The sequence below is a fragment of the Microcaecilia unicolor genome, chromosome 7, assembly GCF_901765095.1.
Source record: "Microcaecilia unicolor chromosome 7, aMicUni1.1, whole genome shotgun sequence".
NCBI lineage: Eukaryota > Metazoa > Chordata > Amphibia > Gymnophiona > Siphonopidae > Microcaecilia > Microcaecilia unicolor.
In genome coordinates, this window is record NC_044037.1 from 7,960,919 (window position 1) to 7,974,206 (window position 13,288).

Sequence of the window (13,288 nt, forward strand, 5' to 3'; positions counted from 1 at the left end):
CTGGATCTTCCAGTCCTAGAGGTGACGGGCTCTATATCCCTGTGTCCATCCCCTAAATCCTCTAGTCCTAGAGGTGACGGGCTCTATATCCCTGTGTCCATCCCCTGGATCTTCCAGTCCTAGAGGTGACGGGCTCTATATCCCTGTGTCCATCCCCTAAATCCTCTAGTCCTAGAGGTGACGGGCTCTATATCCCTGTGTCCATCCCCTGGATCTTCCAGTCCTAGAGGAGACAGGCTCTATATCCCTGTGTCCATCCCCTAAATCCTCTAGTCCTAGAGGTGACGGGCTCTATATCCCTGTGTCCATCCCCTGGATCTTCCAGTCCTAGAGGAGACAGGCTCTATATCCCTGTGTCCATCCCCTAAATCCTCTAGTCCTAGAGGTGACGGGCTCTATATCCCTGTGTCCATCCCCTGGATCTTCCAGTCCTAGAGGAGACAGGCTCTGTATCCCTCTGTCCATCCCCTAAATCCTCTAGTCCTAGAGGAGACAGGCTTTGTGTTTTGAATTACTCAGTTCTCTTTGTTTCCTTATTTTTTTACTGGATAAAAATGAAACGTCAGTCTTGGCAGATAGCACATCAGGTTTTAATTCTTCATATTCTGATTACCTGCTCCCATCAGAAAATGAGACCATTTGTACAATGGGGCCTGGAACGGTCCCGCGTCAGTCAGGCTGCTAAAGTTACTAAAACACCTTAAATACAAAATACATCCTGTGCATTATCCATCTGGCACTGGTCCTTTAGCAAAAAAAAATCACATTATATATTAATACTCCAACTGTACATTATTTATATAAAAAAAAACATAGCATTTAGTTTACAGTCCCATGTTTGCCCTCACAACTAAACGGACAATTTCTAAGTTGTGCTCTTGCACCACTGCTTTCAAGTGAGGTTGGTAATCCAGTTTTTACCAAGATGACCCAAGCTGGTCTGGCAACGGCCTTGACTTGGGTCTCGTTTACACAATATGCTTGTATGTAAGGGCTGAGAGCTGGCATGGTGCTTTTCTGAATGGGTGTGTGTGTGGTGTGTGTGGTGGTGGTGGGGTTTATGGGTCTCTGCAGATGTGTGTGCTGCGTATAGGTTTGTGGATTTACATGTGTGTGTGTGTGAGCATGTGCACCAGGGGCGTAGCTATGTGGGGCCATGGACCCCTGTAGATTTGGCTCTGTCCCCCCCCCCCCCCCCGCCGCCAACCCCTCCAACCCCCCCTTCCGTCACCAATCCCTTCACAGAAACAGAAGTCTGCCCTTGCAGATCAGCAACGCGGCCGTGCCGGAGATCAGCAACGCGGCAGCGCCGGAGAAGAGGACTTCGGCTGGCAGGGGTTGGGGACCCCCACCAGCAAAGGTACCCGATGGCAGGGGAGGGTTGGTGGTGGGGGGAAGAGGGGGTTGAAAGGGTTGGCGCTGGAGGGGGGGGTCAAAGGTGGTGGAGGCGGCGGGGAGGGGGTCGGCGGTGCCGGGGGGGGGCTAAAATGTGCCCCCTCACCTCGGGCTCCGGACCCCCTTCCCACCGAAGTCTGGCTACACCCCTGATGTGCACACATATATTACAGTACAGGTCTATGTGTGTAGGGGGTGGGTGTGTACTATGACTACTAATCATTTCTATAGCACTACATTTTACGCAGGTACTTTCTCTGTCCCCAGGGGGCTCACAATCTAAGTTCTGTACCTGGGGTAAAATGAAGGGTTAAGTGAGTTGCCCAAGGTCACAAGCAGCTTCAGTGGGAATCGCACATATCACAGTATATGTGTCAGGGGCATAGCCAGACTTCAGCGGGAGGGGAGGGCCAGAGACTGAGGTGACGGGGCCCATTTTAGCCCCCCCCCCCAGCGGCATGGACCCCCCCACCCCTCCCTTCACACAGCCGCCAACCCTCCCCCAAGTCCCCCACCAGCACAGGTACCCAATGGCGGCGGCGGGGGAGGGTTAACGGCAGTGGGAAGGGGGGAGTCGAAAGGGCTGGCGGGGGCCAGGGCCAAATCTGGGGGGCCCAGGCCCCATGGCCCCACGTAGCTACACCCCTGATATGTGTGTGGGGGTGCGTACATATTACAGTACGAGTCTATGGGTGCTTCTGTGTGGATGTATCGGCCTGTGTACGTGTGTGATGGAATGGTCAGGATTGGGTACCACGACTGGCGTGGATTTGTCCCTCTGATTCCCCCCCACCTTCACCCCAGAGATTATGACTGTTATATAGACCAACTGCACCTGGTATTTCATGGGCACCACCCCAGGAAGGGGAAGACAGGCCCTTCAGTGCCGAGGATACAGAGCATCAAACACACTTTCACATCAAATTAAAAAAATGGAAACGAGAGCCTGTGGAAGCTGTAAGACAAAGCGTTAAGGGACAGAGCAAAACTGCTCCCCAAACATCCATGTGGACAAGGGTAGGAGGAAGCCGCCAGAGGCAACAAGTGTCACTGAAATGAGGGTGACAGGCGGCTTTTCCACATCGCTGTGAGCTTCTCTCATGCAGGGCGCTGCCTGTTCTTACTAAGCAGTCAAGGCTTTTTGTTTCCGTAAGAAAACGTTGCAGAAAGCAACAGTCAAGGTCTTTTGTGGAAAAAAAATCCCTGTGTAATTTCTCGGTTTTCTTTCAGTTAGATCCAGGTGCTGCTTGTCCCTGTCGTCATGTCTTACCGGAGCTACAAAGGAGATCGAGGAAAACAGCAAACAGATTTTCTGTGTTTTTCCAGTCTCTGGATGGCTACGTGTGTGCAGTGTGTGGGTACAGTATTCCCGGAGAAGGAAGAGAGCGGACACTCGGTCCTGTCTCAGGCTTGGCACCTTCTGAAAGGTTTTTCAAAGTCTGATTGCTTACAGGAGTCTAGAGACGACTCACTACCACAGCCCCACAGCTAATGAACCCCTTTCAACTGCATATGTAACTAGAAATTCAAGAGATGTCCCCCCACCCTCCAATCCCTATTCAACACCCCACAATTCTGGGCTAGCCAAGGACATATCATTCTTACCCAAGGTGCTCTGCTTTTCTCACACCTATGAAAATCTTTAAATTTCCAGACCAAAAAAAAAAAAAAAGATTTCTGACCATATTCAAATATATAAATTGAAAAGAGAGGTTCTGGAAATGTTCAGGGCCTTATTCAAAAAGAACCTTTTTCCCTATTCTGCACCTTTGAAAAAAAGAATCTCTCTTCAATAAAAGACCCTGAGAACATTTAATGAGCTGCGGGGGAAAGGGTTGCATTAAAGTCACCGAAGCAGGAGCCTTCGCCACGACAAACCTCAGTAAAATCCCCTTCCAGCTCTGAGAGACATCCGTGCAGAAATACAAGGTAGTCACTGGGAATCCTGCAAATCATGCGTATCCCAGAGCTCCTGGGCTCACTGGGTACAGCCCCTCCTCTCTCCCTTCTCCCCCAGACCCACATATTTGGCACCCGCCAGCATCCAAGGTCTGTCAGATGAGTGTCTGTAGCAGCTCTTACCTTAAAGCTGTCCGACACCATCAGTCTGTGGACTCCTGAGGCACGACACGACAGCGGGTAAATAAAGAACTGATTGTCATGCAACGGAGAATGAACTAACCTTGGGTCTCAAACACCCAGAATCTGCTCCTGAGCTATTCTCTCTAACTTGCCTTTGCCACTCCTAGGGACATTTTGTCAGCTGCGCTACGGTGGGTCACACAGGGAAGGGTCAGCTTGCACACCTTTGCGGAACATCTTTCTAGACTAGAGATAGCCGAGTCATACAGATCTATCAATGCCCTTTGGCGGATGGCAGAGGGGATCAGTTCCAGGTCTTCATCACTTCTCCTCTGTCTTTTCCTCTCTTTCCTCCCCTCTCTCTGTGAGGGGTGGGACTGTCCTCCACGGGGCAGGGACAGCGAAAGCGTCCCTGCTGCTTTCTCCTAGAAGTCACAAATTTGAGGTCCATGGCCAGTAGCTTGAACTTGGGAGGCGACTCCAGCGATCTCCAGCATTGTGGCGGGATCTTCACCAGAACTCCAGTCAGATGGGATAAGCAGAACACATCTCGTAGAACAGTCAGACTTTGGTCTCTGGCCCACACGGGCTGAGGCCTGGGAAGGAATTCCGAATCCTCGCAGCCTCCTTAGCACAAAGGTATCCAAAAACTTTATTGTACCAATCCGGAGAGCGGCCCCTGACAAGATCAAAAGACAGCATTGCTAGTTAACATGAAACGCAAACGAAAAGAGAGAAGTAATTGGGGGGGGGGGGGGGGGGGAAATAAGGAAATGCAGATAGAGCTCCTCCCTGAGATCTGCTCTGTGTGAGGGTCTCTGCCCCGAGATCTGCTCTGTGTGAGGGTCTCCTCCCTGAGATCTACTCTGTGTGAGGGTAAACAGTCTCTTACCCAAGATCTGCTCTGTGTGAGGGTGGAGAGTCTCTTACGCAAGATCTGCTCTGTTTGAGGGTCCCTGAGATCTGCTCTATGTGAGGGTCCCTGAGATCTGCTCTGTGTGAGGGTGGAGAGTCTCTTCCCTGAGAACTACTCTGTGTGAGGGTCTCTTCTCCGAGATCTGCTCTGATTGAGGGTGGAGACTCTCTTACCTAAGATCTGCTCTGTGTGAGGGTCTCCTCCCTGAGATCTACTCTGTGTGAGGGTAAACAGTCTCTTACCCAAGATCTGCTCTGTGTGAGGGTGGAGAGTCTCTTACGCAAGATCTGCTCTGTTTGAGGGTCTCTTTCCTGAGATCTGCTCTATGTGAGGGTCCCTGAGATCTGCTCTGTGTGAGGGTGGAGAGTCTCTTCCCTGAGAACTACTCTGTGTGAGGGTCTCTTCTCCGAGATCTGCTCTGATTGAGGGTGGAGACTCTCTTACCTAAGATCTGCTCTGTGTGAGGGTCTCCTCCCTGAGATCTACTCTGTGTGAGGGTAAACAGTCTCTTACCCAAGATCTGCTCTGTGTGAGGGTGGAGAGTCTCTTACGCAAGATCTGCTCTGTTTGAGGGTCTCTTCCCTGAGATCTGCTCTGTGTGAGGGTCTTCTCTCTGAGATCTGCTCTGCATGAGAGTGGACAGTCTCTTACCCAAGATCTGTCCTGTTTGAGGGTCTCTTTCCTGAGATCTGCTCTATGTGAGGGTCTCTGAGATCTGTTCTGTGTGAGGGTGGAGAGTCTCTTCCCTGAGAACTACTCTATGTGAGGGTCTCTTCTCCGAGATCTGCTCTGATTGAGGGTGGAGAGTCTCTTCCCTGAGAACTACTCTGTGTGAGGGTCTCTTCTCCGAGATCTGCTTTGATTGAGGGTGGAGACTCTCTTACCTAAGATCTGCTCAGATCTGCTCTGTGTGAGGGTCTCCTCCCTGAGATCTACTCTGAGTGAGGGTCTCTTCTCCGAGATCTGCTCTGTGTGAGGGTCTCTTCCCTGAGATCTTCTCTGTGTGAGGATGGAGGGTCCCTCTCTGAGATCTGCTCTGTGTGAGGGCGGACGGTCTCTTACCTGAGATCTGTCCTACAGATGTGCGTGAGTTTGGAGCGTCCCATCCCACACGGTTCAATAAGGTACTGAGAGGCGAGCACCATGGCCCTCACACCTGCTTCCAGCTGCACTTTCTTGTGTTCCACTGACATAGAGACCAAGACACAAGCTCCTCGGGGCAAATCTATGCACCATTTCCTGTACCATAGAAAACACAAAATCTGTGATCACACCTTCAATACAAGCAAGAAGAAGGCATACAACGATCAATCTCCACATACAAGGCCAATGATGGATAAATTCAGCTTGAAGCGAGTGTCACCACAGTGTGACAACACCAAGAAACCCCAAACCACTACTGGAAGTCTGATAACCCATTTGAAGGATTGTCCTAGCGACTTTAATACTAACATTTAGGGGTCAACATTCAGCTGGCAGCGGTCACCCAGATAATCAGTGCCAGGCCTCGAATGTCTGGTCTTTGGCTGCACAAAAGCTATCTAGGAACGACCAATATTCAGCGCCTGTACCCGCCTTGCTAACTGGGCGCAAAGTCAGGACTTCTGGTTATGTGGTCCAACTTGCCCAGTTACCTATGTGGGTAGTGAATATCACCAGTGCCCATATAACTCCTGGCTCCACCCCGAGACTGCCCTGGTGCTAATCGGCAAATATCGCAACTGTCAGAGTAGATACTCAGCAGCCTTGTCTGGTTAACTGGCACTGAATATCCACTCCCGACCCACTCAGCATGATCTAACAGAGTAGAAACCTCTCCTGCCCAGTTAACCTACTTCAAATACTGAACTCCTCAATGGAGTGGAGGAGTGGCCTAGTGGTTAGGATGGTGGACTTTGGTCCTGAGGAACTGAGTCTGATTCCCACTTCAGGCACAGGCAGCTCCTTGTGACTCTGGGCAAGTCACTTAACCCTCCATTGCCCCATGTAAGCCGCATTGAGCCTGCCATGAGTGGGAAAGCACAGGGTACAAATGTAACAACAACAACAAAAAAAGCAATCACTATTCATCAACAAAAAGAAAAATGGAACTGGGGTCTCTCATGAGGCCATGGTTCCTCTTCAACTAGACACCACACACTGGTCACCTAGTGACACTGCATCTTTCCATTCCATCATGCACACCTTCCTGAGGAACAGCAAGGGACCCTGTCCAATGAGACTGATCAAAAGGAGGAAAAGCGACTACTGTTCCCTTCCTCTCCCTCTTGTCTCTCCCCCCCCCCTCTTCTTTTTCTTTTCCTTCTCCTTCCCCCCTTTTATTCTCTTTTCTATCCTCCCTCTAGCTCTCTCCAGATATCTACTAGGCCTCGTTAGCAGCTCCTCCAATCTCTTGGGCTCCCGCCTCCTACTGACACATGCGTGGCCCTCGCATGGCATTTCTGGACTTTCCAGGTTTGATTCTGTACAGGTGACAGAGGTGAGGAAAGGTAAAGGGGGGGGGGGGGGGAGGCAGCAGCAGCAGCTCACATTCTCCACTGTACCTGAGGACTACGAAGTCCCTGCGGGGGTGGGGTGCCATGCAATCCGTCACATACTGATAGACCTCCGTGTTCTGGTCCAGCGCCTCGATCACCTTCACCTGTAACATGTCGTCATCCCAGAGATGCCGCTCACGCAGCACTCGCTGCAACACCACGGGGGGCGGGGCTTCCAGCTCTACAGACACTTTCCACAGACGAAGGGGATGCCCGTCACCCACCTGTGAAAATGAGAAGGAGAAGGGGGCTCAGCCATGTGAATGCCTAACATACAAAGGTGAATCCTGGCGCTAGAGGATGAGGGGCCTGTCTTCCTGGCTAAGACAGTCTGCAGTGTGTTACCTGACAGGAATAGTTTGCATTTTACAGATAGCACATGGCAGATTACTATCTACATAAGTACATAAGTATTGCCACACTGGCACAGACCAAAGGTCCATCAAGCCCAGCATCCTTTTTCCAACAGTGGCCAATTCAGGTCACAAGTACCTGGCAGAAACTCAAATAGTAGCAACATTCCATGTAGAACCCCAAAGAACAGCAAGATTCCATTCAGAATCCCAAGTACATAAGTATTGCCACACTGGGACAGACCAAAGGTCCATCAAGCCCAACATCCTGTTTCCAACAGTGGCCAAACCAGGTCACAAATACCTACCTGGCAAGATCCCCAAAAAGTTCAATACATTTTATGCTGCTTATCCCAGAAATAGTAGTGGATTTTCCCCAAGTCAATTTTAATAATAGTCTATGGACTTTTCCTGTAGGAAGCCGTCCAACCCTTTTTTAAACTCTGCTAAGCTAACCGCCTTTACCACATTCTCTGGCAACGAATGTTACACTTAGATGTGAAAGCCTGATTTTCAAATGTTGGGTATCTGCACACACTGAATTTTATCCGGTAACTATGTACACAGAGAGGCAAAGTGAAAATCGGAGATGTAAACACCAGGTCTACAGGCACAATTTAATTCAAGGCCCCAGAATACCCCTCTCTTTCCCAAGAGCACCACTTCCTGCATCTGTCATTGTTTAGTGGGGAATTTCTCTAACAGATGGCTGAGGGTCTGATGTGCTAAGCAGAGAAAGGGAGAACAGCCTTAGAAAATCAGGCACAAGTCTGAAAAGCTTCTTCCTGTCTGTACGCTGGAAACGTACAGCCCCATATTTACGTTTACATGTAATTTGATGTTATAATTGGAATAATTCATTATTTTAAATTATAATCATGTTATATTAAACATTTTATAAAAGTTTTTATATAAAAAAAAATCTAAAGACTATTTCAGTTATCATAATATGTATCCATTTAATATTTAAGATTATTTATGACATAACTATGATTATATTGTGATATATATGTACATATGATTTGAAGATATTTCACTAATTTTGATATATATGTCTTTTCATGGTGTTTAGTGTTATTAGCTGAGATTACATTTTAAATTTTAAGTTATTAATGTATATATAATTGTTTGTCTTGTAGCCCCTGATGCAGCCCAGTTGGGCGAAACGCAGCCTGTGTCGGGCTTTTTAATTTTATTACCACCTATTTTCAATAAATATTGTTTTATCCACGTGTACGCTGGAAACGTACAGCCCGATATTTAGCATTCGGTTTTATTAAATTTTTGTTATACCCTTGGGCAGAGGCCTTCAGAGAGTTTTATAATAACACCATATAACATAAAAAGTTAAAATCAAGCCTGGAGAATAGAAGCGATGAGACTAGATAGAAGTAGATGATAGAGAAATAGAAGATGGAAGTCCATTTGGTACAGGACAGGAAACAGCAGTATTAAAATTTAAGCAGAGCGCTGATATTGGCATGACTTCTAATGTGCCTCGATACTCAGAACTAAGGAGCAACACACAGTAACATAGTAGATGATGGCAGAAAAAGACCTGCACGGTCCATCCAGTCTGCCCAACAAGACAAACTCATATGTGCTACTTTTTGTGTATACCTGACCTTGATTTGTATCTCAAACAGAGGCACAGTGGATCCAAAAAGAAATCCTCTCACAAATGGTGTTTCCTAAACAAGGTCTTTATTCACATCAAATCCCTTTCGGCGATTTCGTTTGGCATATTAGAACTGACAGAGAGGTTTGTGCAGCGGCGAATTGCACGTGATATCTCTGTTTTGAATACATTTGATTGTGAGTCATCTGTTTTATCAGTTTTTTTACATCAAAGATCAATAGACCCCTGAGGCAGGCCACTACGGCCGAAACACGATTCGTGTCGGGTCGTTTTTATTGATTTGATGTGGATAAAGACCTTGTTTAGGAAACACCGTTTGTGAGAGCATTTCTTTTTGGATCCGCGTCTATTTGATTCTCATTTCTCCTGTGGAGAGATCACCTTCTGTAGGTATTTGCTTGATTTGTATCTACCATTATCAGGGCACAGACCGTAGAAGTCTGGCCAGCACTAGCCCTGCCTCCCAACCACCAGCCCCGCCTCCCACCACCGGTTCCGCCACCCAAACTCAGCTAAGCTTCTGAGGATCCTTTCCTTCTGAACAGGATTCCTAAGAACTGAATACAGGGCTAGTTACTGATATAGTGCATTTTAACATGCATTAAATGGCAAAATTGTGCATTTAAAAAAAACAAGTGGTCTCCTAAGACCCCTGTGGTGCCAGATGAGTGCGTCGTGTGTGGTTGCAGAAGTCACCTTTTTACAGGCCAGCTCTGTGTTCTCGGGCCCGGGGATGCTCAGCCAACCTTTAAACTTCTCCGCAGACTCGCGCAGCAAACTCTGAATACTGTCATCCAAGTAGGACTGGACGTCCTGCCCTTCCTTGCGGCTCAGCTCCTCCAGTGACACAGGGTGAGCGTCTGCCGCAACGTACGAATTCCGCGACTGCAGCATCAGGTCTTGAGGAATCTGAGAACACAAGACATCGTGCCAGGGTTATAAATGCCTGGCCACGCCAAGACGCTCAATCACACAAGCCGGGGCTTCCTGGGATTCATTCCTGATGTCTCACCGGCCAGGAGCTTAAATAGCCTTAAGCTGGCTAAGCGATAATATCCAGTGTGAGATAGCTGGATAGCTAATCTGAGTATTATCATTTAGTGGCTAGATTGGTCACTGGCTATGTCGCCAATATTCATTGGCTGACCGGCTAAGCTTAACGGTCAGGTAGGCCCGCGTAAATAGCAGGTTCTTTCTTTGGCTGCTATAACCTAGCTGGTCAGCTGATAAATATCAGCTTAAGTGGCTATGTTCATAGCAGCCACAACCCTCCCCCCCCCCCCCCCCCCCCGGAAATTCAATGCCGGTTGTTAGATAATGGCCTGGCATTGAATTTACGGGTTCACCGCTGATCGCGAGAGACAGCCCAGCTAACTCCTGCAGTGTGAATATCGGCCCCAAGGTGTCTAATTCTATAAAGAGGCTGCCAACATGCCAAGAACACACATAAAATGACCAGAATACCATCACAGGCACTTACAAACCCAAATGCCAAAATTCCAGCTCCGCACTATTCCATACCGTGGCAGCTAAATGTGAGGTCAAATCGTGGTACGGTTACATGCGTAAATGATAGACTACGTAATCTTCCTGTAATCTTTTTCACAGCCTAGGTGCGGGTATTTAAATCAGCTCTGTGGCTGGACTAATTATACACATGTTACTTGCTCTGCTAGACTAGTATTTAATAAAGGAAAGAATTCATATACTCGCCCCTTTATCCTGTCATGCATACTGGCACCAGTGACACACAGATATCTGTGCTGGTGGACCAAACTGGTTCGGGACTGCTGGGCTTATGGACCTACAGCACAATCCGGTTACGTGCAAGGGCTCCGGACCGAAATTTCACTTGCACTTATCCGGAGTATGCAGACAACCGAAGTTACCATTTTCAAGTGTCTGCAAGGCCTGCCGGTTCCCACCTCAAATGGAAACTGCCACAAAGAGAATCACCCCCTCCCCATCTTACAGCCCTGGTGGTCCAGTGGTCAGCTGGGGCAGCAGCCATCCTCCTACGCTCCTGCCCATGCAGTCTCCTTAGTAAAAATTTCGGTGCCAGTCTCATGAGATTACCGTGAACTCAGGGCAGTCTCGCGAGATTGCTGCGGGAACTCGCGGCAGCCATTTTCACTAAGGAGACTGCATGGGCAGGAGCGTAGGATTGCTCCTGCCCCGGGCTGAAAGGTAGGTCCGGGGAGGGTGTTCTCTTTGTGGTACTTTCCGTTTGGGACAGGAGCCAGAAGGCCTTGCATAAACTAGACCCGGGAGTGGGGAGGGGTCTTCTCTTTATAACAGGGCCAGGAGTGAATGAGGAAAATTGTACTTAAAAGGAATGATGTTCTAAACAGAGCTTATCGAGGCAGGACAGCCACCCCTCCCCTCAGGCCCCCCCCCCAACTCATGATGTAGTCGCAGTTGTCATCTCTCCCTCACTCGTTCGGGCCACCCCTGCCTCCATGCACATAGTCAGACTTGAAAGATTGGGGGGGCGGTACATGTTGCCCCACCTCCTAACCCCAGCTACAACTCCACATATTTTGGCTGGTGGGGGGGGGGGGGGGGTCCTTAAGCCCCGCCAGCAGAAGCCTTCCTCCAGCACTGTTCTCCGCCGTATTGCCTGCCCTGCTCAGTGCGTCCCCTCACATCGCGTAAGTTCATTGCATTCACAACGTGAGGGCTTCTGCTGCCAGAGCTTGGGTACCCCCACCAGCCAAACCAAGGGCCCTGAATCCAGTCTGCTCCTCCCCAGTCTCTAAGAGGGACCCGGCGCCTGTCTTTCTCCTGCTCCTGCCGGGACCTAGGTGATTGAGGAAGGCACACTGCTGAAACATAGTAACATAGTAGATGACGGCAGAAAAAGACCTGCACGGTCCATTCAGTCTGCCCAACAAGATAACTCATATGTGCTACTTTTTGTGTATGCCCTACTTTGATTTGTACCTGTGCTCTTCAGGGCACAGACCGTATAAGTCTGCCCAGCACTATCCCTGCCTCCCACCACTGGCTCTGGCACAGACCGTATAAGTCTGCCCAGCACTATCCCCATCTCCCACCACCGGCTCTGGCACAGACCGTATAAGTCTGCCCAGCACTAGTCCCGCCTCCCACCACTGGCTCTGTCCCAGACCGTATAAGTCTGCCCAGCACTATCCCTGCCTCCCACCACCGGCTCTGGCACAGACTGTATAAGTCTGCCCAGCACTATCCCCGCCTCCCAACCACCAGTCCCGCCTCCCACCACCGGCTCTGGCACAGACCGTATAAGTCTGCCCAGCACCATCTCCGTCTCCCGCCACCGGCTTTGCCACCCAATCTCGGCTACGCTCCTGAGGATCCATTCCTTCTGAACAGGATTCCTTTATGTTTATCCCATGCATGTCCGTGTTGGCTCTGCACGGTGTATGTAACTTTTATTGGAGAATCAGTTTTCATTTTGAAGATTTTGCTGGCTGGGCTGCAATGTTCCCAGTGGCACCAGAATCCCCACCTCACTCTGCTGGCACACACACTGGCATATGAACAAGTGTTTCTCCAATACCTGAAAGAGCTTCTTGCACTGACTGATCATGTGCGCCAGACCCTGGGTGGCAGCCAAGTTCTCATTCAGGTCCTTTTGGTCTGGTTTCCCCATGGTCCCTCGCTTCTGAATCATCCTAGAAAACAAGCACAAAAGATCCCCCAGTTAAAAAGTAAATCAATAAGAAAAAAACTTAAATGTAACTTGGCCAAGTGAGAGGGACTGAGTGACCCTGGAGGGTTTGAGCTCTGAAGCAGAAAATTCCAGGCCTTCTAGGTGACAGGTCTAACTAATTTCCTCAGTCCCAGAGCTTCCAGGGTGAGAATCCCAGAATTTCTAAGGTGATGGAACAGACTAAGAAAGGCAGGCTTTAAAAGGCAACAGGTCTGACTGGTCCCAGGGAGCGATAATCAATGATCTGGTTATTGATGGAGAGAGAAATAAAACCGTGTATGTATAGTCTCCTTGGGTCTGTAGATGTCTCGAGGCTGAACTTAAAGACTTATCTAAGGCTCCAGCCTTTAGTCTACAGATGTGCAATTAGGCGGCATGTCTAGAACCAGGTACCTATCCCACTGCTGCTCCTTGTGACCTTGGGCAAGTCACTTAACCCTCCAATGCCTCAGGTACAAACTTAGATTATGAGCCCTCCTGGGACAGAGAAATATCCAGAGTACCTGAATGTAACTCACCTTGAGCTACTACTGAAAAAGGTGTGAGCAAAATCTAAATAAATAAAGATTCTAGAATTCTAAAGAATAACAAGATTCCATGCAGAATTTCAAAGTGTAGCAACATTCCATGTAGAACCCCAAAGAGTAACAAGATTCTTTGGGCTGGAGGAGT

At 49.0% G+C, this 13,288-nt stretch overlaps 1 protein-coding gene across 1 annotated transcript in view; it reads right to left on the reverse strand.

Annotated features, from left to right (window-relative positions):
* Window positions 1-2,579: 2,579 nt before the first annotated feature.
* The window catches only part of STARD8 (StAR related lipid transfer domain containing 8), a 204,996-nt gene continuing 194,287 nt past the window's right edge, over window positions 2,580-13,288 (reverse strand). The window contains exons 11-15 of the mRNA XM_030208740.1: window positions 12,464-12,578; window positions 9,619-9,831; window positions 6,937-7,154; window positions 5,456-5,632; window positions 2,580-4,156 (exon numbers count right to left, since the gene is read on the reverse strand). Coding sequence (XP_030064600.1) covers window positions 4,039-4,156; window positions 5,456-5,632; window positions 6,937-7,154; window positions 9,619-9,831; window positions 12,464-12,578 — 841 coding nt within the window. The 3' untranslated portion in view covers window positions 2,580-4,038. The remainder of the gene's footprint in view (window positions 4,157-5,455; window positions 5,633-6,936; window positions 7,155-9,618; window positions 9,832-12,463; window positions 12,579-13,288) is intronic.